Here is a 26,668-nt window from a genome sequence, read left to right as displayed (position 1 = left end):
CCCTCAATGTGAGCAAGACAAAGGAGCTGATCGTGGACTATAGGAAAAGGAAGGCCGAACAGGCCCCCATTCACGTCGATGGGGCTGTACTAGAGCGGGTCTAGAGTTTCATGTTCCTTGGTGTCCACATCACCAACAAACTATCATGGTCCAAACACACCAAGACAGTCATGAAGACTGCACGACAACACCTTTTACCCCTCAGGAGACTGAAAAGTTTGTTGCCACACGGGAAGCGGAAGCGGAGCGTCAAGTCTAGGTCCGAAAGGCTCCTTAACAGCTTCTTCCCCCAAGCCATAAGACAGCTGAACAATTAATCAAATGGCCACCCAGGCTATTTACATTGAACCCCCTGTACCCCCGCACACTGACTCAGTACTGTCATTCCCTTTATATATTCCCTCGTTATTGTTCTTTTATTGTGTTACTTTTATTTTATTTTTTACTTAAGTTTATTTGGTAAATATTTTCTTAATTCTATTTCTTGAACTGCATTGTTGGTTAAGGGCTTGTAAGTAAGCATTTCATGAATACACCTGTTGTATTCGGCGCATGTGACAAATAACATTTGATTTGATTGAGTACACAAAGGATGTCTGTCCTCTCGGGCAGTCGCGCTGGTGTCAGCTATAACAGCAATACATTATGGGCTGGATGCATGTCTGTCTGTCTGTGTCTAGGAGGGGGCATAATAGGAGGTCTATCTCCCCAATTGGAAGGCACAAGATAAAAATAGCGTTCAGAGTGTGTAACGCAGATGGGAATTGCCAGAAAATGCAGTAATGGCGTCTTAACTACCTCTCTGGGTGATCTCACATATCCTTTTGATGTAGGTCCTGGAGAATGGGGGGGATGGAACGGGGGGATGGGGATGTTTGAGAGAGAAGTATTACGTCAGACTTGAGGGTTCATCTCAGGGGCGTTGGCTGTTGGCTGTATACTGTAACGACTGACTGCCTATTGTAGCAGGGATACGATGTGTCCATAGGAGTACTCCTGTTACTGGTGTTGGTGGATACTCAACTTTTTGACCAGAATATAGAGAGGTTTCTTTGGTGAGACCTCTTGTATTAATTCAATGTTGATCTTGGTGGCAGTTAGTGTTTTCTGATGCTGCTACATTCTTCGGGGGAAAAAAAGGTTCCACCTAGAACCTGACAGGGTTCTTTGGCTGTTCCCAATCCTTTAAAGAACCTTTTTTGGTTCCAAGTTAATCCCTTTTGAGTTTCATGTAGAACCCTCTCCACAGAGGGTTCTACATTGAACCAAAAATGGTTCTCTCTGGAACCAAAAAGGGTTATCCTATGGGGACAGCCGAAGAACCTTTTTGGAACTATTTTTTCTAAGATTGTAGCTCAGCTTCCAGGAATGCCTTAGTCACATAATCCTAGGACAGAGGACAGAAGCTTGCATGTCAAATAAGAACACAGTGTCTCAGTCTGCAGTGCGTCTGTCTGTCAGTAAATCTGGAAGTGCTTTCCTTCGGAAAACACCGGGTGAAATATACATTTTTATTCAGGCACAACGCATTCTACAAACAAACCCATGAATCAAATTATAAACAGTCATTGTCTTGGAGAACTGTTGTAAAGTTACCAACAGAAATTATACCCTATTCATCTCTCTTTCTCTCCTTCTTTATCTCGATCCCTCCTTCTTCCTCTCTCTTTCTCTTCCTCTTCACCCCCACCCCCACCCCTCTCCTTCTCCCCCCTCCCCCCTCTCTCTCAGCTGGCCGTCCTGCGGGCAGTGCCCAGGGGCATGTATGATGGCCCCGTGTCTGACTTCTCGCCCATGTCCCGTGGCGGTACCCCCTCAGCGTCTGCCCGCACCTCCCCCACCAAGCAGCCCGTGAGGAACCTCCACCACTCTGCCTTTAGCTTAGCAGGTAACCCTGCACAACGCGGTGAGCTTCAGCAACCTTTTCATTTACCCATCTGTCTTCCGATACCTTACCGTCATAGGAAGTACCAGGAACCCGACACGCACACTCAACAACAGTCCACATTGACACATTACAATGCAATTCACGCTTGATCTGTTGCGATGGTCGACTTTGCCATTTGTCTGCGGAATATTAAATAGCCTTCAGGTGAAATCTGACATTTTACCATAATCACATTTTCTGCCTTCATGATTTGTTTGAGGTAACAAATGCACACAGCACAAGACATTTGCCCTCCAGCCATCGTGGTACTTCCAGACAGTGCTCTATATCTTTCCTCAAGTCTTTTTGTTATCTTTTTTTGTGTTTATTTTTTTTACATTGATTGATTTCATTCATTTCAGCTTGATGCAGCTTTGTCTTGGCTCTCTCTCTCTCTCTCTCTCTCTCTCTCTCTCTCTCTCTCTCTCTCTCTCTCTCTCTCTCTCTCTCTCTCTCTCTCTCTCTCTCTCTCTCTCTCTCTCTCTCTCCCTCTCCCTCTCCCTCTCCCTCTCCCTCTCCCCCTCCCTCTGTGTGCATCTTAATTCAACTACAGTGTGTTCTAAGATTTCAGTCCAGACATCTGGCGTCTCACTTTCGTAGTTGTTGTCTGTTTAATGAAGCTCATCTAATGAGCGGGTAGAATGAGGCTGATGATGATTTATGCATCTGAAGTTCATTCACATAACCAATAGCAGAGTTTAGTTGAGTGTTGAGTGACAGTGCGATTACATACATCTGCAACCTCTTTTCAAAGTACAACCGTTGAGGGAGGAGCCAAATAAACAATAGTTCAACAGGAATACTTTATGTGTGATGCACTGATGCAGGAGGAGGGAGGGTGACCTGCATTGGAAAGTATTTCACTGTGGGGTTTTATTCCATTCATCCCCATCGTTCCCAGAGAGCCAGAGAGCCTGCTTTCCTTTCCTAGGCTGTGTGTTTATAAACCAGACCTGGCCCATTCTCTCCTTCTGGCATCCAAGATAATCCCCTGTTCGAATACTAGCCACTCACTCTGGGAATAAATACCCTTCTCATCCACATCCAGTACATGCAAAAGCACATACACATATATGTGCACACACACACACACACACACACACACACACACACACACACACACACACACACACACACACACACACACACACACACACACACACACACACAAACGTAACACACACATTGTGCGCGTACACACAGGCGCAAACACGCGCACACTCACAGGACTCTGCAGAATAGGGCTTCATCTCACCAGCCACAGGGTTGATATACTGCTCTGTCTCCAGATGTGAAGTAACCTTGGTCGTGTTTCGTGCAGAGAGGATGTGGTAGCGTTCTACAGTGTAAAACACTAGATTCTGGCCCGGACAGAGTGTAAGACTTAAAACAGTAGGCGTAAATCTCTCCTCGTCCATTATGCCAATTTAATCCAGGGCTAATCCCAATCCCGTTGGCGGTCGAAAAGGGATTTATTCCAGAGGTCGCCACGGAGTGCCAAGGTCACGTCGCCTGGTCGGTTTGTCTCATGACGAACGCTAGTTGCCAGCGGAGAAACTGGCTTTGTTGAGGGGAATCTGTAAGAGAGAGCGCTAAAATCATGTTTTGTCTGTGTCAGGTCCCCCCACCACAGAGGATCTCCCCATCCGGCCAGCGGGACGCCGCATCGTAGTTCCCCCCGGTGGTCGCTCCAACATCACATCCCTCAGCTAAGAGGTTGAACCAGGCTAGAGACCCGTCAGAAGATGACAACAGCCACTGGGAGAAGACGGAGACATGATTAGTTACAAGTTAAGAGTTGAGCAAAACACTGAATCCTCATGCCTTACCAGCCACAATGCTACCTGCTTAAGCTTCTAAAGCACAGTTTTCCTCCTCCTAGGGAATTGCAGGTCAGTCGCTAGAACAATGGGTTAATTTGAAGGATATTTGGCAAAACCTTTACACAAAGATTGAATTTGTATGCCGTGGAATTACATGAGCATGGTCATAACCAGAATATAGGTAATCAATGTGTATTACCTTCCCTCAATGTCAACATTAGTCATTGTTTTAACTGTGAATTGACAGTTAAATTGACAGTTTAGGTTCTACTCTGAGTCCATAAAATAGTTCAATGACCCTCATGATAACTGTCCATGACCAATGACCCACAGTGTTCCGATGCCTGTTCCCCCTGGGAAAAGTAACACGGCTTTTCTCAAAGCAATTCTTTGTTCCCCCCCTTCCGTCATGTTCGGCTTTCAATGTCACCCTTTCTTTGAGTACTAGTCTGCAGATATACGGTAGTTCGCTATAGCAATGTAATAATAACATGCAGTGACGTCCATTACTGATAGGTGGCATTGTGAGTATGTATGGTAGATGTAACGTAGCTTTGTGAATGATGTTGTCGCTGGCTCCCTTGGGTTGTTGAACCAGAAGTGATAGTCATTAACGATATAAAAAAAATATATATAAAAAAAAAAAACAGGAAACAAGATTTAAATTTAAAAAACACATCTGGTAATACAGATATTTTGTAAACATGTAATAGCATGTTGGTAGAAATGGTTGTCATGTTTATTTTCCCTTACGCTCTGCCCCATCCTGGCTGTAGATTCCATTGAGAAACCGTCCTTTGCGATCGCTTCAAGCTTAATGCCTGTTAATGCCTGTTCCTATACATACCGTTTAGCCATCTTAGTCATCTAGGGGGGGGGTTTGGGGTGGGGGGTAGTAAAAGGTAAATGGAAACCTTGGAAATACCAAGCTCAACTTCCATTGTAATTCTGAGCTTTGTGAACATTAACGGATAAAGAAAATGAAATGATAAAGGTAACAAACCTGATTGGAAATAACAGTAATTCACCTCTGTCTTTACTTTTTATTTTCATGGCAATGTGGGATCTCGTTTTGAAGCAGCAGACCATCATAACCTGCATTCAAGGACATAACATTGAAACATAATGTTGTGCTTGTTTTAAATCTCAACACCCTTGAGAGTCTCCACATTTCTGTACACTATACCTGGCCGACAGCCCTTCGCTTGGTAACTATAACACCAAGGGGAAGACAGGCAGGCTTAACCCTGGGTCACTCTCTTTCACAATTCTTTTCTATGCGTCTGTTTGGTCTACCTGTCCTAGACAAGGCAGTTGATTGTAATATGTTTTCAGAAAGAGGCGAGGAGGATGAGGAGAGCTTTATTTTTGCTATCCCAATCAGCTGGAGGAAGAGGTTGTGAGGAAGTCGTTGTGTTTTAACGTCAAGCAATCCAAGGGGTGATTATATTTATGTTAGTTTGACTTGATCTTTGTAATTGTTTTTTCAATGTTCTTTTTTTTTTTTTTTTTTTTTTTTACTGTTGTATCAAAACCCAGAGAAGGCAGGTAAAAAAAAAAACATTGAGGTGTGATGTGGTGTTATGAACTGTTCCTGAATAAACATGAGTTGCAACTGACTGGTTGTCACTCTTTTATCTACAGTATAGTAGAAAAAAAATATATATATATACCTTTTAAAAACTTCTTCAGGGTAGGTGGGTCCCCCACGGGACGGTTGAGCTAACGTGGGCTAATGCAATTAGCATGAGGTTGTAAGTAGCGAGACCATTTCCCAGGACATAGACATCTCTGATATTGTCAGAAAGCTTAAATTCGTGTTAATCTAACCGCACTGTCCAATTTTCAGGAGCTATTACATATAAATAATACCATGCTATTGTCTGAGAGTGCACTGTTATGAACTTTAAAAGTTGTTAATAAACCAATTAGGCACATTTGGGCAGTCTTGATACAAAATGTTGAACAGGAATGCAATGGTTCATTGGATCAGTCAAAAACGTTTTACGTACACTGCTGCCATCTAGTGGCCAAAATCTCAATTGCACATGGGCTTGAATAATACATTATGGCCTTTCTCTTGCATTTCAAAGATGATGGTACAAAAACAAATATAAAAAACATATTTTCTTCTTTGTATTTTCTGCCAAGATCTAATGTGTTACATTCTCCTACATTCATTTCAAATTTACACAATCTTCAAAGTGTTTCTTTTCAAATGGTATCAGGAATATGCATATCCTTGCATAAATGCCTGAGCTACAGGAAGTTAGATTTGGGTATGTCATTTTAGGCACAAAAAAAAGGGTCCGATCCTTTTTATGTACTCTGACCAGGACTGTACTAGAGCACATTGTTGAGAACATCTCTCATAGAAATTGGATGTGTAGACCTGACAGTTAATAGTACTAATAATACTGACAGTATTATTGCTGTTCCAGTATATTACATTTCTATCTGCCCAATTCTGGATTCATACTTCCATTTTGTAGGGAATTTCCCATTTTCTGACCCATTGTTTAACCTGGCAGTAAACTTGTCACCACTCTGTTATCAGTTTTGTATTTTATAGCCAGTTAAAGTATCATGACATCACTTTTAAAGGCTGTCATTATGATAAACTGAGAAGATTGCTTCTATAAAACGCCATCTCAGTCTGGAGTGGGAGATAGTCAGCATTATTTTTGCAAACCCGGCCAGTTCACAAGGACTCATTGGCATTGTATATAAACCCTCCCCAAGATAATATAGTTGTCACTGGCCAGTTAGTTTATACAGTATGTCCATTTACAACAGATTAGCTTGTGTGGGGGGAGAGAGGCTCTTTGAGGAGAAATCCAATAAAGACCCCTGTTATTCTTATCTTATGTGATCCTCCAGCTTGACTTCAACTTGGCTTTATGAGGAGCGTATATCATTCACGGAGACTCACAGGTTACCCTTTGAATGTGGGAAAGCGCTGGATCAACTTTGATCTCAGAGCCCACCGAGGAAGAGTAATGGGGGGCTCGTCTTAAAAGGGGATCTGGGGAGAAGTTGGCCACAGACAGACTAGCAGTGAATGGGAAAAGCACATGATGCATGGTCAACTTGCTGATGATGTGTTAAAGAGGTAATGTCTCCAGCTGATTAAGACAAGGAGCGGGTGGGCGGTCAGAGAGGGAGAAAGAGAGAGGACTCCACAAGGACTCCAGTCTTGACTTGATCTCTGGCAAGATCAAAAAAAAAAAGAGAGCCTGTAGTATCGGGGACGAGGTAAAAACATTCTACATTTTTGTCAGTATAGGACAGATGATAATTAGTTACAGGCAGCATGACTTTGGCTGTTGTCCACTATGACCTCAGCGGCTCTGAACATAACCTCTGTTTTTCTAAGGGGTGGAGGAGCTCAGCAGTAATGAAGTGTGACATAAACTCAGCATAGGCTTCATAAAGCCCTGAAACTACCAAATGACATATTAGCTCATGCACAGCTTTGAAGAATACAGTGTGATTCACCAAGGAAACAGTGGCTAAATTGGTGTGTTCGCCCCAAATTACTTGGTGAGCTCACCATTCTGGTGTGTAACAACAAATACTGGAGCCAAATCTGCAGAAGAAGGAGGAGCAACAAAGCCTTCTCACAAATAACACATCAGACAAACAAATCAAGCCTAAACTATGCTTCCTGTTTCTGCGGGACTACAATTGATAGTCCGGGGGATGCTATACTTAGCTTATTCTCTTTGGTGCCATTCTCCACTGTGTCGCTGTCCCACCCAGAGCTGTGTGTCGGTCTGATTTAGGACTGTTTTCATAGGTTTGCCCTTTTGGCTCATAGTGATAAGGCCCCTAACGCGTTACAGCCCTGCCACTCATCCATAGCCACCTGCTAAGGCTACTGAGGAACTTACAACATAAGGTTGTTTAAGAGAGACAGAGAGCACGCAGCTCTCGCTCTCTCTTAGTATATTCTTATTGTGAGTGTCTTGTGGTTTCCCATGTCTATTCAGGCATAAGCCCATCTCTGCAAAGGGCAAAATCAATACTTAAAAACGGTATACAATATCAGTGGTGTTTACCTTGGTTCCAACCTATCAGTGACATTGACACAGACTCATCCAACCGTAGGCGTGACACTCCTACAGAAATACAAACAGTGAATGTACACAACAGAGGCATGACTCCGTTTTAATCCTCAACTTTATTTTAAATACATTACTGGATTAGCACAGACAGAAATAAATAAACGTGAAAGGATATTTGTAGACATTGTATTTGGTCTGTTTGGGGAGGGGAAAACTGAACTTTTGCTGTTATTGGTAGGGAGGTTTGTAAAATCTCTTTCTCATTTACCGCATGGTGATGTCACCATGGAAGGCCACAACTCCATCCCACCAAAACAGACTGAAATTTCCGGCAGTCTTTACAAGCAGCGTTTACACCAAAAGTGCATTATCATAATTTTCACAATTTCACAGTATTATTCCAACCTCATAGTGTTATAAAACACAGATTAATCCCATTTTGACTGCACTGGGCCTTTAAGTACACAGGAGCACTACCACTAACAAACACTAGGTGGCAGTGCTCCATTGTAGTTTATCATAGAAAATCAACCACACACGAAGCATGGAGATGGAGGAAAGGCTTGTTTGAAACCAATTTGTAATGGATTTGTCTATTTTATCTGCCATCATTAATTATATAGTATTCCCTGTAGTCTCCTGTTGCTGCTAATCAGAAAACCAACACCACACATTATCAAAAACAGGTCTAGCAACCCTCTGAGGTATTTCTCTGGCTAACTCATCACGTTATTTTAAGATATACTTTATTAGTTAGTATTACACACGGAAATGTGTCTTCTGCATTAACAAAACCCCTTCAATATACACACACAGATACACACAAACACACATTAGGTTGGAGAGGCTGGAGCAGAGGGCAGCATCCAATGAGCAGACTTAGGTTGAGCCAGCAGTATATGGCACCTGTAATATTGATGACAGCAACCCTCCGGTTACCAGCTCACGCCTGCCAGATTCTCCCCCGTCGGCAACGGGATTCGAACCCGCTTCTCTAACCCTAATTTTGTTGCAGGTTATGTACAGAAAGTCTCCTTCTATCATCTCTCTCTGGAGGGCACGCAGGTATCAAACTTCTCTCTCTCTCTCTCTCTCTCTCTCTCTCTCTCTCTCTCCTCTCTCCTCTCTCCTCTCTCCTCTCTCCTCTCTCTCTCTCTCTCTCTCTCTCTCTCTCTCTGATGTCAGGAGGTGGTGATTCCCACTCAGAGTCAGTAGTGTGATTGATATGCTTTTGACTTCCCCCCTAGGAAGAGCCAGACAGGCCTACAACTGCAGGACTTTTGGGTAACAATTAAGTATCTTACTGTGATTGTTTTCATTTCAAATAGTCAGTCTTAGCGGAGTTCAATTTCTCATGCAAGAATTATAGCTAGGACTGTCTTGGAGTGTTCTGAATGGAGAGGGGGAAACTGAAAATGACCTATTATTGCCAGAGAGGTTTGGGAACAATCTTTCTTACTGGTCTATTAACTAATTTACCACATGGTGATGTCACCATGGAAGGCCAAAACTCCATCCCACCAAAAAAGGATGACATTTCAGGCGGTCTTTTCAAACCGCTCTTAACACTAAAAGGGACGTATCATAATTATCACAATTTCACAGTTTTATTCCAACCTCGTAGTGTGGAAGTATATACATAAAACACAGGGAAATCGTGTTTTTGACTGCACTAGACCTTTAAGTTAAGAAACCATATAGAGAGGCACAACTCCAGGTAATAGGTCTGAAAGGTATACAGGCTCTACTCTCAGTGCCTATGTGGTATACGCCAAGGCAGTTTGCTCCTCTCTTTCACAACTATGTTTTGTCGGTCTTTTTAACCAATGCCCTCCAACTGTTGCCAAATCCACGAAAGGCCACATTAATCTGGCGATGTAATAAAAAGCACAAAGCAGTGGTAAAGGTCGGTGTCCCAAAGAAACGTACGAAATTAAGGCACAAGCTGCTTGACAACAAAACAACAGACAACAAATGACAAACAAAATGCAGTACTCCTTTCACAACTCTGCTTTCATTGTGCAATTGAATTACATACATTTCTGGAAAACCTAATGCTAGTTTGAATAGCTGTACCAATAAGGGTTGTTAGAAAGGTCCCAGTCGTAGATCTGATAACTAAGGACAGGAAAAGACTTGGATAAGTTTTGAATTGTATTTCAGATCGGGTCAAAATAATGGCAAAGCTATTTTCCAAAACACGTATTAGACTAGAGGACGGTGATTTACAGTGTAACAAACTGACTGTATGATGATCATTCTCTACACGGGGAAACCCAGTGTGTGCTATATACAAGTTAGAAGGCACATGGGGGAGAGTGGGGAAAGTTGAGCCACCCTTGTTTCTAGGAAACCATACACAAAATGCCAAATCATTTGGCCAAATATTTAGGAAGAAGTCATCGTTTCATGGAGTCTGTGAAGAAAGAAACCACATGGAAAAAAGTGGTAAGCAAGTTATGTCCAAATAAACGAACAAATAAACCAAAGTAGATCATTTAAAGATGTTTCTATACGTGAGTTGGGGTCTCCATAAGCTTCGATAATGATGTCCTAAACCAAGCATGAAAGTGCATTCTTGAAGCTGTGTGGGATAATATAGTCAAAATGTTTGCCTTGGAGTAAGTTGAGCCAATGGCCATCGGGTAAGTCGATCAAATTGAAATGTTTTTTTTCCCCCAAGGCATAATGCAAGGTATTATCACTGGGATATGAGGTAACAACAAGGCCTGGCCTATGTTAAAAGTGTTTACAAAAGTAAAAAGTTGTTGTTAGGTGTTAATAAAAAAGATCCTTAAAATGATTAAAAGACAAAAAAGTTATTGTGATGGATTGTGTTTTTGAAATAAAGATAAGACATGGTCTTTAAAAAGGTAGTGGTATTATTTCATTCAGCACAGAAATGTGTAGGCGGCTTAACTTGCTCAACCTGTCCCGGGGATCCACTTACCCCATTCCCCGGGGTAAGTTGTGCCAAGAGACCACTTTTATTTTATAACAAGATACGTTTTCAAAAGTTTGACATGAATTTGGATTATTTGCAGTGATTCACAACATCCTGACACACGTGTAGATATCTTTATTGGAAAGAATACTATGTTTCCCTTGGCAGACTTGACGCTGAACGTAACAAATGGGTCAAGTTCCCCCACTCTCCTCTACTGGCACCCCTCTAAAAACCAGAAGAGAATGAGGATTCGTCTACTCCTCTTTGACCTCTGTGCATAAATGCTACGACTAATGGAGAAACGTACGCAAATCATGTTTGTGCGCGGAACAGACAATACCTATCTATTCATCAATGAAGATTCATGTACAAAATATCCAAGTCGAGCACCAGACAATTTGGTTTGCTTGAGAGCCACATTGATGCCTAATAATGTCACAGAGACAAATTACGTTCTGCAGTTAGCGCTCAAGCCTACAGTGGTTCTCTTTGTCTTCGAAGAGGAATCTGTGGTTGGAGTCTTGAAAACAAAGGCCTCATGTCGCATACTCTAATCCTAATTCATTTTGTGTCACGCTACTCACAACCCCTCTCTCTTCCAAAAGCAAGTCAGCACTGTTTTCACTAAAGACGTAGTCTCCTACTTGTCAACATTATGCTTCATTTCCTGCCTGGCCTGAGTCTAGCCTCAGCATAACAGGCATAGTGGCTGTATCCTGTCTAGCTCTGCTCCCTGCTGGGTTTGTAGTTAAGTCATTTCCTGGGCCTGGCTAACTTGGTGGAGGGAGGAGAGCTCTGGGGGACCATAGCGCATCAGGCAGGTCAGGTCAGGGTAGAGTGTGAGGAGGGCTGCCCACTGAGAGGCACGTTTCCCATCACAGGAAAAGTGAAAAAAGCCAGGGTCTGTCTGTCTGTCTAGGTCAGCTACTCTGTTAAGTAGTAGTCTATGTGAGCTCCTGAAGTCTGGGGTCTGGCTGTTGGGGGATTGTGTCAGGGTTAAAGTTCAATCTGAGTGCCCTGCGCCGGAGAGGGGAAGTGGACGATTGGTTAGTAGTGATCTACAAGCTGTGGCCAGGTTAGCGTGGCGACTTACGGCTCAAGCCATAGTCCGCTATCCTGATATGTAGGCTGCCGGGTCCACGTTGTTGTTCTGTCCGTCTTCAATAGCCTTGTTCTTCTCTGTCGTGGTGAGGTCTGCTACCTCTGTGTCTGCCACAGCCTTCTTTGACCTATCAGGAGAAGGACAAAAGCTTGATTTCTTGCTTTCTGGTAATATGATATGTAAATAAATATGTTTTTGCTCATGAGATTCTATCATGATATGTTACTCAGTATTAGGGGACACATTCAAGATTCATTATTGCAACTTTTTCTGTAAATATGTCCTGTTGCCTGTGGCCCAATACTTTTGCCGTAGGCCATCTAAAATATGCCTAACTGTTCAGCTGAGCTTGATTGGAGGGATGGAACAGTTCTCTGGCAACTCACATTGAAACTGGACATCAAATCTGGGCGATTTTAGACAAAACTCAGGACGACGGCAGGCGCCACATTTTGGTGTTAATGTAGGCCACCAGACTATATACTGTATCTCATTTAGGTCATATACTGAGTCTCCTACCTTTCTCTGTTGAAGATGATGAAGTCCCTCTCCACATTGTTCAGGCGCTGCTGGAGCTGACCGTTCTAGGGAATCAACAGAGGTTTAAGAACACACACACACACACACACACACACACACACACACACACACACACACACACACACACACACACACACACACACACACACACACACACACACACACACACACACACACACACACACACACACACACACACACACACACACACACACACACACACACATATTTTTATGACATTAAAGATCCTGCAGTTATGTGACCCAGACAACGGTTGTTGGGAAATGAAGAAGTAGGTAGATGGAGGAAGTTTCGCAAACTTTAAAAGGAAATACATGACCTCTCTCACAGCTCCACTTGCCCTACACTGACAGTGTCACACATTGAGATATGCTAATAGTGTCAGAACAAAAACACATCCGTGACGACCTGTCCTGGTAGCTATATAGAGTTATGACAGGCGTGTCCTCGCTCTCTCTGGGCGGTGGGTTAGTGTTAAGGCAGACTGATGGGGCTGCCGGGAGAGCTAGTACAGGTGCTCTCAGAGTGGGGCGCCAGACCCTGGCAGACAAGAGAAGTAGAGCACAGGAGGAGAGAGAGAGAGACAGCGAGACAGAGGCCTAGGGGGTAAGGGTAGCTTATGGAGGGCGTTTTCATCATATGATACAGAAAACAAGCAATTGTTACATGAAAATAAGTTCTAAATAGGAGGGGGACCAGCATCATCTCACCTTTCGTTTCATGATGGGCATATTGACACGTGGCCTACATGGAGGGGGTTTTACACATATTCAAAACGGGAGTTGGCTAGAATAATGTAGTCCTAAAATACACGTAGGCTCGACAAAAAGGGGATGTCCCTTGCTGTTGCCAAACTCCATCGTTTAATAAAGTTTTGGTGATTCAGATTTATTCAAAGCAGTCTCACAAGCCAAACCCTTTATTGATAGGCTTGGCTACTTGGCGAACACATCCGGCAAGACAAATGAAATCAAACAGGGAAAAAAAGCATGTTTTTATGTTTATTAATACGAGGGTTACTGGCCCAATAACATCACTCTTGTTCCATGAGCATAAGGGCACTGTGCATCACCGCTGGATAGATTGTGATTCCGCTCACAACATCAAGGCGTTACTGCTAAGACCTGCTTTTCATTGGTCTTAAAATGCCTGAAATGCGCTGGAAGAGATTGACATTTTTGCACTCGTTTTCAAGAACACAACTCAAATATTGCCAATCCCGCCGTAGATGGTGCCTCTTCCTGTTCGGGCGGCGCTCGGCGGTCGGTGTCGCCGGCCTACTAGCTGCCATCGATTCCCTTTCCTTTTGTTTCTGTTAGTTGGGTCTAATTGGTTACACCTGTTTTGAGTTTAGTTTTGTTTGTAGGCTATTTAAGGGCACTAGGCCTGCTGGGTATTGTGCAGGCTTGTTCTCTGTTTTATGGTGTTGGTTGATTAGTGTGATCTCTATTTTTCCGCAGGTTTAGTCCCGTTTATTTGGACGGGTTGTTTCATGCGCCCTTGTGTTTAGCATGTCCGTTTTTCCGCTGTCATTGGGAATAAAAGATCCATGTACGGAACAACCTCCTCTCTGCTCTTGACTCCTCCACCCACCATTCATAGAAGTAAAGGTGAAATAAATCAATTAAATAAAGTCTTATTTAATTTGAGGTAATCTATCAAAAGACATCTAGTAGCCTAGTTGTCTAACTTTCTCTGGACCTCTGTGTGGCCTTACCACATGTAAAATATATGAAAAAAATGTAATACGATTATTTAAAAAATATAGAATGGCAAACCATCAATATAGTGAACACCATTAGTGTTTAATATGAGGTTTGGACTTTAATTTATTTGACGGGTATGGGATGATCTCTCCACCTGTAGAACGAGAACCCCCTGTGGAGCCGACAAGGTAGCCAGGTTGAGCAGCGTAGTGGAAGTTCCGAAGTAAATTTTGCCCAGCTGTTTAATTTAACATTTCATTTGACAAAATTAACCTAGAGCAATCGTTCTGTTAGCAGTTTTCCAGGATAGTAAAGATACAGTTGACGTCATTGTCTATTTCAATTTTACAGATATAGCCTCAAGACGTCAATTCGGTAACATCATTGTGTATAATAACTATCTGACCGCCATACCGTTGGTTCTGACCGTTTCAGATTCCGCCTCCATCTTAGTCATAGAAGTGAGTCGGGTGAATGGAGGATGGAATTTGCATACTGCCCCAATGGATGAGGCAATCGCCATCGCACTAAACACTGCCCTATCCCATCGGGACAAGAGGAAAACTTACAAATGCAGTTCATCGACTGCTGCTCAGCCTTCAACACCATAGTGCCCTCCAAGCTCATTACCCTGGGAAAATGGGTCCTGGACTTCCTGACGGGCCAACCCCAATTGTTGAAGGTAGATAACAACACCTCTGCAACGCTGATCCTCAACACGGGGGCCCCACAAAGGTGCGTGCTCAGCCCCCTCCTGCACTCCCTGTTCACCGATGACCGCGTGGTCCCGCACTTCTACAACTCAATTATCAAGTTTGCTGATGATACAATAGTGGTAGACCTAATTACCAACAATGACAAGACAGGGAGGAGGAGGAGGAGGTGAGGGCCCTGGCGGAGTGGTGACAGGAAAATAACCTCTCCCTCAACATCAACAAAATGAAGCAGCTGATTGTGGACTATAGGAGACAGCAGAGAGAGCAGGTCCCCATACACAGTGGAGAGGGGGAAAAGCTTCAAGTACCTTGGCGTGCACATCACTGACAACCTGAAATAGTCCATCCACACAAACAGGAGGCTGAAGAAATTCGGCTTGGCACCTGACCCTCACGAACTTCTACAGATGCACCATTGAGAGCATCATGTTGGGCTGTGTCACCGCCTGGTATGACAACTGCACTGTCCTCAACCACAGGTCTCTCCAGAGGGTGGTGTGGTCAGCCCAACCCATCACCGGGGGCACACTGCCTGCCCTCCAGGACATCTACAGCACCCGATTTCACAGGAAGGCCAAGATCATCAAGGACATTTACATTACATTTACATTTAAGTCATTTAGCAGACGCTCTTATCCAGAGCGACTTACAAATTGGTGCATTCACCTTATGACATCCAGTGGAACAGCCACTTTACAATAGTGCATCTAAATCTTTTAAGGGGGGGGGGGTGAGAAGGATTACTTTATCCTATCCTAGGTATTCCTTAAAGAGGTGGGGTTTCAGGTGTCTCCGGAAGGTGGTGATTGACTCCGCTGTCCTGGCGTCGTGAGGGAGTTTGTTCCACCATTGGGGAGCCAGAGCAGCGAACAGTTTTGACTGGGCTGAGCGGGAACTGTACTTCCTCAGTGGTAGGGAGGCGAGCAGGCCAGAGGTGGATGAACGCAGTGCCCTTGTTTGGGTGTAGGGCCTGATCAGAGCCTGGAGGTACTGAGGTGCCGTTCCCTCACAGCTCCGTAGGCAAGCACCATGGTCTTGTAGCGGATGCGAGCTTCAACTGGAAGCCAGTGGAGAGAGCGGAGGAGCGGGGTGACGTGAGAGAACTTGGGAAGGTTGAACACCAGACGGGCTGCGGCGTTCTGGATGAGTTGTAGGGGTTTAATGGCACAGGCAGGGAGCCCAGCCAACAGCGAGTTGCAGTAATCCAGACGGGAGATGACAAGTGCCTGGATTAGGACCTGCGCCGCTTCCTGTGTGAGGCAGGGTCGTACTCTGCGGATGTTGTAGAGCATGAACCTACAGGAACGGGCCACCGCCTTGATGTTAGTTGAGAACGACAGGGTGTTGTCCAGGATCACGCCAAGGTTCTTAGCGCTCTGGGAGGAGGACACAATAGAGTTGTCAACCGTGATGGCGAGATCATGGAACGGGCAGTCCTTCCCCGGGAGGAAGAGCAGCTCCGTCTTGCCGAGGTTCAGCTTGAGGTGGTGATCCGTCATCCACACTGATATGTCTGCCAGACATGCAGAGATGCGATTCGCCACCTGGTCATCAGAAGGGGGAAAGGAGAAGATTAATTGTGTGTCGTCTGCATAGCAATGATAGGAGAGACCATGTGAGGTTATGACAGAGCCAAGTGACTTGGTGTATAGCGAGAATAGGAGAGGGCCTAGAACAGAGCCCTGGGGGACACCAGTGGTGAGAGCGCGTGGTGAGGAGACAGATTCTCGCCACGCCACCTGGTAGGAGCGACCTGTCAGGTAGGACGCAATCCAAGCGTGGGCCGCGCCGGAGATGCCCAACTCGGAGAGGGTGGAGAGGAGGATCTGATGGTGCACAGTATCGAAGGCAGCCGATAGGTCTAGAAGGATGAGAGCAGAGGAGAGAGAGTTAGCTTTAGCAGTGCGGAGCGCCTCCGTGATGCAGAGAAGAGCAGTCTCAGTTGAATGACTAGTCTTGAAACCTGACTGATTTGGATCAAGAAGGTCATTCTGAGAGAGATAGCGGCAGAGCTGGCCAAGGACGGCACGTTCAAGAGTTTTGGAGAGAAAAGAAAGAAGGGATACTGGTCTGTAGTTGTTGACATCGGAGGGATCGAGTGTAGGTTTTTTCAGAAGGGGTGCAACTCTCGCTCTCTTGAAGACGGAAGGGACATAGCCAGCGGTCAGGGATGAGTTGATGAGCGAGGTGAGGTAAGGGAGAAGGTCTCCGGAAATGGTCTGGAGAAGAGAGGAGGGGATAGGGTCAAGCGGGCAGGTTGTTGGGCGGCCGGCCGTCACAAGACGCGAGATTTCATCTGGAGAGAGAGGGGAGAAAGAGGACCTCAGCCACGGTCTGTTCACCACGCAACCATCTAGAAGGCAGAGACAGTACAGGTGCATCAAAGCTGAGCCTGAGCCTGAGAGGCTGAAAAACAGCTTCTATCTCCAGGCCATCAGACTTTTAAATAGTCACCACGAGCCGGCCTCCGCCCAGGATCCACTAGTCGGCCTCCGCCCAGCATCCGGCTATACTTGTCTCAGGATGGTAAGTTGGTGGTTGAATATATCCCTCTAGTGGTGTGGGGGCTGTGCTTTGGCAAAGTGGGTGGGGTTATATCCTTCCTGTTTGGCCCTGTCCGGGGGTATCATCGGATGGTACCACAGTGTCTCCTGACCCCTCCTGTCTCAGCCTCCAGTATTTATGCTGCAGTAGTTTATGTGTCGGGGGACTAGGGTCAGTTTATTATATCTGGAGTACTTCTCCTGTCTTATCCGGTGTCCTGTGTGAATTTAAGTATGCTCTCTCTAATTCTCTCCTTCTCTCTTTCTTTCTCTCTCTCGGAGGACCTGAGCCCTAGGACCATGCTTCAGGACTACCTGGCATGATGACTCCTTGCTGTCCCCAGTCCACCTGGCCGTGCTGCTGCTCCAGTTTTAACTGTTCTGCCTGCAGCTATGGAACCCTGACCTGTTCACCGGACGTGCTACCTGTCCCAGACCTGCTGTTTTCAACTCTCTAGAGACAGCAGGAGCGGTCGAGATACTCTTAATGATTGGCTATGAAAAGCCATTTACTCCTGAGGTTCTGACTTGCTGCACAACTACTGTGATTATTACTATTTGACCATGCTGCCAATTCTGTTATAATCTCCATCCGGCACAGCCAGAAGAGGACTGGCCACCCCTCATAGATAGTTTGTCCTAGCCACCATGCTTCTACAACTGCATTGCTTGCTGTTTGGGGTTTTAGGCTGAGTTTCTGTACAGCACTTTGAGATATCAGCTGATGTAAGAAGGTCTATATAAATACATTTGATTTGATTTGATACACACATATACCATACCCCATTCAAAGGAACATAAATCTCTTATCTTGCCCATTCACACTCTGAATGGCACACAATCCATGTCTCAATTGTCTCAAGGCTTAAAAATCCTTCTTTAACCCCTTCCTTCCTCTACACTGATTGAAATAGATTTAACAGATGACATCAATAAGGGATCATACTATAGCTTTCACCTGGATTCACGTGGTCAGTCTGTCATGAAAATGTTTTGTACACTCAGTGTATATGTATTTATATTCAGGACTCTGACATTGCTCGTTCTGATTTCTTAATTTGGTGAGGATTTGTGTCTATTGTTTTGCATCATTAGGTATTACTGCATTGTTGGAGCTAGAAACAAAAGCTGCAACTACGATAAAATCTGCAAAATATGTGTGCCCGAAAAAATACAATTTCATTCGGAAGGATGGGCCTATTTATGCTGTTCACGACAAAACAAGTCCAATTTCCCACTGCATCACCTGTGATTTAATTGAGCAAATTCTACTGTCCATTATAGGTTCAACAGCAGAGGGAGAGAGAGGGGGGGAGGAGAGAGATGTAGAGAGATAGAGAACATTGTAGAGGCTGAGAAGAAGAGAGAAAGAGAGAGAGAGAGATAGAGAGAGAGAGAGAGAGAGAGAGAGAGAGGGTTGCGGAGTCAAAAAAGGAGGACATAATGTGGGGAGGAAGAAATAGAGAGGGGGAGGAAGGGGGAGAAAGGAGGAAGCCTGGGGTAATGAGCCAACAGCAGTGTGAGATATTTGGGCAGCGCCTCGCCTGCCATTCATACAATATTGATCTGCACTGCTTTAGAAATGGTTACACGTAATGGCTCTCTCTCTCTCTCTCTCTCTCTCTCTCTCTGCACTACAGGCAAGATAATTATGTGTCCTCCTTCCTCTCCACAAGTGGTCCCAGAGGTCCCTGCGTAAACACACAAACACACACTCATGCATGCACAAAGAAACACAAGCATGCGCACAATGCTGTTTTCCCATTTTAGATAGTTGTGGGGAAAAAGTATGCTTGGCTCACTGGTTTTGTTTAAAGATACATGTAGTTAAGTGCACTTCCAGCTTAGTGTGGTTCACAAAGTGGAACTGGGAGGCCCAATGCTTTGAGGTTCCTAACTCCAAGACGTTGAACAGTATTCTTTATGCTAATCCAACGTAATGTGTCACCGTATTGTGAAATGGAATCTTCTTGGAAAAGACATTGGATTTGAAAAAAGTCATCAACGTAAACTGTTGTTACAATTTCAACAACAGGATTATGTCACCATGGCAACCAATTTTCAACATAGACAAAATATATTGCATTTTTACCTCGAAAAGAACGTCAGATCTTAACGTAATATCCACTGTAAGAAAAAAACTATAGGCTAAGCAGCAAGGGTGTCATGTACCCCCGCAATTTGACGGGGCACAAAGTACGTGAGGATGGCTGGAGGGTGGTTAAACATAGGATCAATACGTTTTATCTGACTGTGACTGCCGATAACTTCAGAACGAAGTTTACTACAAATAGAAAAAGTATTTGCAGTTGTTACAAACAAGTGAAGGATAGAATGATGCTTCAAATGAAAACCAAGATGATACATAGCCTATATGGGACCGTGTAGCCTAATTTAATCATATTTAAATCTATTTCATGTTCAATCAATTGAATTTTATTTTGTGACTAGGCTACTGTCTGTCATTTTTGCCACAATGTGTTTCATGACGTGTGACAACATTTGCGCAATGCTGTGCCCAATCTGTGATTTACTGCGTTATTATTTGGTAAGCATAATAAGTCGCCTCAATATCCTATTTGCAGCCCTTGGTGGTAATATCACTCTTGTGGAATGATTCTAATGTTAAGGTAAGATTTGAATGGAGAAAGCTGGTCTGAGAGCAGCTCTGCTTTTCTTTCCATCCTATCAGTATTAACACATGGTGTAACAACGCACTTAGTGAACATTCTCTCTACGTGCATGTTTGGGAAACACTTCAAAAGCTGCCCCGTGAATAATGATGCATCTGGTACAATCGGCAAAGTGCTTAAGTTACATCGCAACTGGGAAACGAGGCCCAGGGCTAGCTAAAGCCAACTTCATAAAGGTGTCTAGTTGTACTACAGGGAACCCCCCAAAATATACAGTATATAATAATTTTACAGGACAAATCTGAGAGGGGGCCCAGGGCCTATAGGCATGACGCCTCTGCTAGCCAGCAGAGCTATCTACAGCTATCCCGTCCGTCTCCCGCTCAGGGTTTAATCCAAACCCAGCACTGCCTAGCTTTGATATTTGTCACTTACTATTGCCAATGTGCTATCGTGAGACTGATTGTTGACAAATCTCCACTTAATAGATTCAGTGTTGCTATCGAAGTCTTTCCAAAGGGTATGTTCATCAGAGCAAATGAACTGTAACCATACTTCAGCAATCACATATCATCAATGATGCTTTTTAGGTCCATATACAGTAGCATTTGGGAAGTAATCAACAGCTACTGTTTAAATTCAGCCCAGGATGAAACAATACATAGAGGCAATGTTCGTTCTAATGTTTTTCGTCAGTCTGCTGAGCGCAAACCTGAACTTTGTGAAAATTCTGTGCAACGTCCGGTGCGCGTTTACTGTGAACACTGAGGCTGTACCCGCTTTAAGTTAGTTTTAACAGTGGTCAAGTAGGATACTGTAGCTATTTGATGATAATGTAGGCCAACCAGAGTGGCCTACCATCAAAAACAATGGAGAAAATGCATCCCATAACATTTTAACATGGAAAACACAGACCCTTTAAGTAAAAAAAAGAAGAAGCTCTTTACCTGTCTAGAAATGCACATATTTTATGCTCTTGTAGGAAGCAATCACTACCCCATCGCAGACTACAAATTATATATAACTAAGCTAAAAATTCACTAACTAGCAAAGGATATGAACAAATGTACACACGTATTTGTAGCTCTCGCTTTGATCTCAAAACAAGCGCATCTACTCATGACCGCTCATGCTGTAAAAACAGTCCAGTTCAAAGTGATTGGCACAGATCCATATATGGCAATGGTCTATTTGCATATAGGCTTACTAAAGCGCTGATTGGTTATGGCTCACCAGAGTACGGACCTGAGTCATGCCTGTAATGCAATAGAATCCTACTCCGATGCATTCAGCCTAAAACAACATCTCTTGCATCGTTCGTTTTGCATACTAAATCTTGCATAGTTTGTTATTCATATTGCCTTGAAAGTGGCTAATGTTGCATTGATTCAATCACAATTCCCACAGTAAGGAGAAACATTGATCGAGTTAACTAATGGGGAAAAGTCTAGAAAGTTGAGTGAATTTCAATCTTGTGCTTCTCTGGGAGATTTGTTTTTGCGTGATTGTGCCGCATGTACCTTAGAGGGAACATTGCATATAGGCTTCAGGTTTCAAGCTTTAGTTGATTTAAAATGGAATCTACAAGTTATAATAAATATGTTGGACTCACGTCTCCATCTCAACAAAACATAAAGGTTAAAGAACAGGACTCAATCAAATCAAACTGTATTTGAAGTGCATTTCAATTTGGATTTGATTTGGTCCTATACTTCAACTTAGATTTTTGGTTGAAATGTAGACGTGAATCCGACACATCAATTATTAACTTGTAGACAGACTGGAATTAAAGCCAGACTCAGTGGCACAGATGAAACTATCCAAGCAGAAAATACATATATCCTTCAAACGTTGATATTTGGTTGCGTTGACAACCAAACACAATTCAATATCAATTTTGCAATGCAAGTTAACAAATGACATGTTGGATTCAAGTCTTCCATTTCAAACAAAAATAAAAGTTAAAGAATAGGATTTAAGCCAGTGGCTCAGACGGTACTATCTAAGCGGTAGATACATCTCTGATGAATGTTGATATTTGGTTGCGTTGTCAGCCAAAAACAATTCAAGATGACTTTTGTAAGACAGTACATAACCTAATGTTAAGGCCATCTTACAAACTAATGTAACACTGCTTATTAAAAACGAGTAACACATCCATGGCCACATGTCGAGGTTAATGTAACAATAAATGCCTTGTGTAATCACAGAAAGCGTGCGTGTTCAGGGTTGCAGGTCTGTGCAAATCTTCCCAATTGCTAAATCAGACATTGATTTCCCATTGGAACTTGGTTGTGCTTTTACATGGTTGAAAGCATAGTGAGAACACATTGGGGAATTCAACAAACGTTTGGCTGTCTTTTGAGTGGGTCAAAATAGGTTGGAATCGCACTGATCAATGTGTCGACCAAATATGACTCAATTCACCACATTGAAATGAGGTGGAGTGCCCAGTGGGTTAACACACTTACCTCATTACTATAGAGAATTTCAGTTTGTGTGAATAAACCTTCTACATTAACCCAGGGAAGAACAAGCTGCACCATGTCTTTCTGAAGCACTGCAAGATTCAAAGAGCACCACTTGGGCGAGTTCCCACCAGAGTTGTCAGCTTCCATAAAACATGACTCAATTTGGGGCCAGCTCTGACTTATTATAGCTACTGACGAACAAGATCTGTACCCATGCCGCCCAAATGTATTACCTCTATTGGAAAAGAGTCACATCAAATCTATTTCGTGTAAGCTGACAACGGAGAGAAGCTAAACTGAGAAACTGATATACTTTATAACGGCCCTTTGACATGAGGCGTTTAGTCGATGGTTCCTGATTAGCCGATAAAGTCCCTCCGATCATGTGCGTTCATGTGCACCACCTCGTGTTGGGTAAACAACATTTAAAAGGCTGTAACTCAATCACTCACACTGGGACGGCAAACAGAAGCAGTCTGCTGTACTGAAGGAGAAATAGAAAAGTAGAGAAGCTGCACGGGGAGGGAGGGGAGAAAAGACGAGGGGAGGCGAGGAGAAGGGAGGGGACAGGAGTAGGAGTGGGTGCTGACTGGTTGTGGGACTGTCTGTCATAAGACTGCTGAACAGTTAATTAAATGGTTACCCAGACTTTCTGCTTTTCACCCCCTACCTACAGTACATGTACATATTACCTCAATCAATCACTCCAACTACCTCGTACCCCAGTACACTGACCTGGTGCTGGTATGTAGCCTGTATATTTAGTCGTTATTGTTATTTTATTGTGTTAGTATTTCATTTGATCTATTTGTGAATGTTCTCACTTTTTAACTGCATTGTTGGGAAAGGGCTCGTAAGTAAACACTTCACTGTAAACTCTACACTTGTTGTATTCGACCACATGTGACAGACACCATTTGATTTGGAACAAGTGGCATCCTAAACAACATGGCCCCCAGCAGCAGTCACAGCAGCCAGTCCAGTACAGAGCAGCACTCTCTGCCCGTAAACGGAGGAAGACGCTTGATGAATGCCCACCAGCACGGAAAAAGCACCTTCAATGAAATCACTGATGCCAATCTTTCCAGCTCTTTTTCGTGTGGTTGTGTGTGTTTTACCCCCCTCTTACTGGGGGATCAAATTAACCTTAGGGTGTTATCCTCATGGTCGGAGTAAACACAGAGAGGACGTGGCTGATTTATGTGGAAGTAGAGAAAGTGTGAAGGGGAGGGAAAAAAAGGAAAAGAGAGAGAGAGAGTGATTGCATTCCTTCTCCCTCACTCATGGAAAGTCCACATCGTTCATTTATTCAGATAAGAAATGTGCTTCTTCCATCCGTTACATCACTCGGGACATATTTAAGGGACAAACTAAAAGCTACATATCGCCTGCCGCCGAGCTAAATGGGCACACATGCACACACAGTCGGTTCTTGTGACTGATGGTGAGCTCTGGAAGGAAGTGGAACCATTGAGAGGCAGGGGTTTGCTGTTAGGGTGAGGCTTTACCTGGGGGGACCCATTGGAGCCCTGTTCTCTGGTCTTCCGGGCTAGTCTTTTCTTTTTCTTGTGCAGCGGTTTGGACTCCAGGATCATCTCCTCCAGCTCAAAGGTGGGGTCGCAGTTGAGCCTCCGCCTCTGGAAGAGGAACAGAAGGCCACAACACAGGAGGAGCATTTAAAGGGCAGTTGTTGGTAAGGAGCTGAGGAAGAAAGACAATACAGGATGAAGCTTTTATTCTATAGAGAGAGGATGTCGATTCAATCGATCAAGCTTCCCTATCTCTCCTACCTGGCCGGCTGAGGTGACCCTCTATAATAACACACTACAGGGAATCCGATACTGTAATTTCCTGTTAGCTTGGTAACCAATGACAGCATGTAATGTTGCTGTTATCAGTCTACAGCTGATAGTCCCCTTAAATCAGTGTCCATTCATCGTTCAACTCCTCCATGAGCTGTCAGGTATGAAGCGAGGGTTCACAAGCCAAAGCTCCGCTCCCTGGCACCAAACGACCGGGCGTTGGAGGTTGGGACAAGCTGGGCTTGGTAAGTTTGTGCAAGGATGGGAGGTAGGTACAAGCTTAGCCCACTGTGCCAACCGAACAGCTCGACCTACTGCATGACGGCTGACGACGCCACTACCTTGCATTCGTCATTTCACCTGCCTGTCACACACCTGCTTCCTAACACCTGAGGAGATGCAGAGGCTGTGTGTGTGTGTGTGTGTGTGTGTGTGTGTGTGTGTGTGTGTGTGTGTGTGTGTGTGTGTGTGTGTGTGTGTGTGTGTGTGTGTGTGTGTGTGTGTGTGTGTGTGTGTGTGTAAGGGGCATGAGCTCTAATGACCCGTAACGGCCTTCTCAGACCAGCAGAGGGGCCGTGGTGACGCCCCTCTCTCTTTGGGCTGTGGCGACGTCGTGGCAACGTTGGCGTAATGTTGTGGTCTGACTCACGTTGGGGATGAAGCCAGGGGGCAGCTGTTTGCTGAGCACAGCGTCCCAGTTGACATCAGACAGCAGGTCTAGATCCTGCAGCTCAGCCAGGCAGGACACACGCTGGTGCACGTCAATACACAGCAACTAGAGGAGGAGAAGGGAACAAGAGGAGAGGGGAGGTGAAGAGAACAAGAGGAGAGGGTAGGTGAAGAGAACAAGAGGAGAGGGGAGGTGAAGAGAACAAGAGGAGAGGGGAGGTGAAGAGAACAAGAGGAGAGGGGAGGAGAAGAGAACAAGAGGAGAGGGGAGGTGAAGAGAACAAGAGGAGAGGGGAGGAGAAGAGAACAAGAGGAGGGGGGAGGTGAGGAGAACAAGAGGAGGTGAAGAGAACAAGAGGAGAGCGGAGGTGAAGAGAACAAGAGGAGGTGAAGAGAACAAGAGGAGAGGGGAGGTGAAGAGAACAAGAGGAGAGGGGAGGTGAAGAGAACAAGAGGAGAGGGGAGGTGAAGAGAACAAGAGGAGAGGGGAGGAGAAGAGAACAAGAGGAGAGGGGAGGAGAAAGAACAAGAGGGAGAGGGGAGGAGGGAGGTGAAGAGAACAAGAGGAGAGGGGAGGTGAAGAGAACAAGAGGAGAGGGGAGGAGAAGAGAACAAGAGGAGAGGGGAGGAGAAGAGAACAAGAGGAGAGGGGAGGAGAAGAGAACAAGAGGAGAGGGGAGGAGAAGAGAACAAGAGGAGAGGGGAGGAGAAGAGAACAAGAGGGGAGGAGAAGAGAACAAGAGGAGAGGGGAGGTGAAGAGAACAAGAGGAGAGGGGAGGAGAAGAGAACAAGAGGAGAGGGGAGGTGAAGAGAACAAGAGGAGAGGGGAGGTGAAGAGAACAAGAGGAGAGGGGAGGTGAAGAGAACAAGAGGAGAGGGGAGGTGAAGAGAACAAGAGGAGAGGGGAGGTGAAGAGAACAAGAGGAGAGGGGAGGTGAAGAGAACAAGAGGAGAGGGGAGGAGAAGAGAACAAGAGGAGAGGGGAGGAGAAGAGAACAAGAGGAGAGGGGAGGTGAAGAGAACAAGAGGAGAGGGGAGGTGAAGAGAACAAGAGGAGAGGGAGAAGAGAACAAGAGGAGAGGGAGGTGAAGAGAACAAGAGGAGAGGGGAGGAGAAGAGAACAAGAGGGAGGGGAGGTGAAGAGAACAAGAGGAGAGGGGAGGAGAAGAGAACAAGAGGAGAGGGGAGGAGAAGAGAACAAGAGGAGAGGGGAGGTGAAGAGAACAAGAGGAGAGGGGAGGTGAAGAGACAAGAGGAGAGGGGAGGTGAAGAGAACAAGAGGAGAGGGGAGGAGAAGAGAACAAGAGGAGAGGGGAGGAGAAGAGAACAAGAGGAGAGGGGAGGAGAAGAGAACAAGAGGAGAGGGGAGGTGAAGAGAACAAGAGGAGAGGGGAGGTGAAGAGAACAAGAGGAGAGGGGAGGAGAAGAGAACAAGAGGAGAGGGGAGGTGAAGAGAACAAGAGGAGAGGGGAGGAGAAGAGAACAAGAGGAGAGGGGAGGAGAAGAGAACAAGAGGAGAGGGGAGGAGAAGAGAACAAGAGGAGAGGGGAGGAGAAGAGAACAAGAGGAGAGGGGAGGTGAAGAGAACAAGAGGAGAGGGGAGGAGAAGAGAACAAGAGGAGAGGGGAGGAGAGAGGGAGGAGGTGAAGAGAACAAGAGGAGAGGGGAGGAGAAGAGAACAAGAGGAGAGGGGAGGAGAA

At 44.8% G+C, this 26,668-nt stretch overlaps 2 protein-coding genes across 8 annotated transcripts in view; one reads left to right on the top strand and one right to left on the bottom strand.

Moving 5' to 3' along the window:
• Positions 1-5,369, top strand: part of LOC118391753 (dihydropyrimidinase-related protein 3) — a 35,794-nt gene extending 30,425 nt beyond the window's left edge. For 2 of the 4 annotated variants that reach the window (XM_052457621.1, XM_052457623.1), the window contains exons 13-14: positions 1,732-1,888; positions 3,546-5,369. In XM_052457621.1, the coding sequence (XP_052313581.1) occupies positions 1,732-1,888; positions 3,546-3,640 (252 nt within the window). In that variant the 3' untranslated portion in view covers positions 3,641-5,369. Of the gene's footprint in view, positions 1-1,731; positions 1,907-3,545 lie in introns of all 4 variants that reach the window. The other 2 variants (XM_052457620.1, XM_052457622.1) reach the window with 1 other exon arrangement.
• Positions 5,370-7,914: 2,545 nt separating this feature from the next.
• The window catches only part of LOC118391752 (serine/threonine-protein kinase 32A), a 71,386-nt gene continuing 52,632 nt past the window's right edge, over positions 7,915-26,668 (bottom strand). For 3 of the 4 annotated variants that reach the window (XM_052457629.1, XM_052457630.1, XM_052457632.1), the window contains 4 exons: positions 24,948-25,073; positions 24,005-24,133; positions 12,386-12,450; positions 7,915-11,993 (listed from right to left, as the gene is read on the bottom strand). In XM_052457629.1, coding sequence (XP_052313589.1) covers positions 11,876-11,993; positions 12,386-12,450; positions 24,005-24,133; positions 24,948-25,073 — 438 coding nt within the window. In that variant the 3' untranslated portion in view covers positions 7,915-11,875. The remainder of the gene's footprint in view (positions 11,994-12,385; positions 12,451-24,004; positions 24,134-24,947; positions 25,074-26,668) is intronic. The other variant, XM_052457631.1, reaches the window with a different exon arrangement.

Source organism: Oncorhynchus keta, chromosome 12 (genome assembly GCF_023373465.1).
Source record: "Oncorhynchus keta strain PuntledgeMale-10-30-2019 chromosome 12, Oket_V2, whole genome shotgun sequence".
Taxonomy (NCBI): domain Eukaryota; kingdom Metazoa; phylum Chordata; class Actinopteri; order Salmoniformes; family Salmonidae; genus Oncorhynchus; species Oncorhynchus keta.
This window is presented reverse-complemented; position numbering and strand designations above follow the sequence as displayed.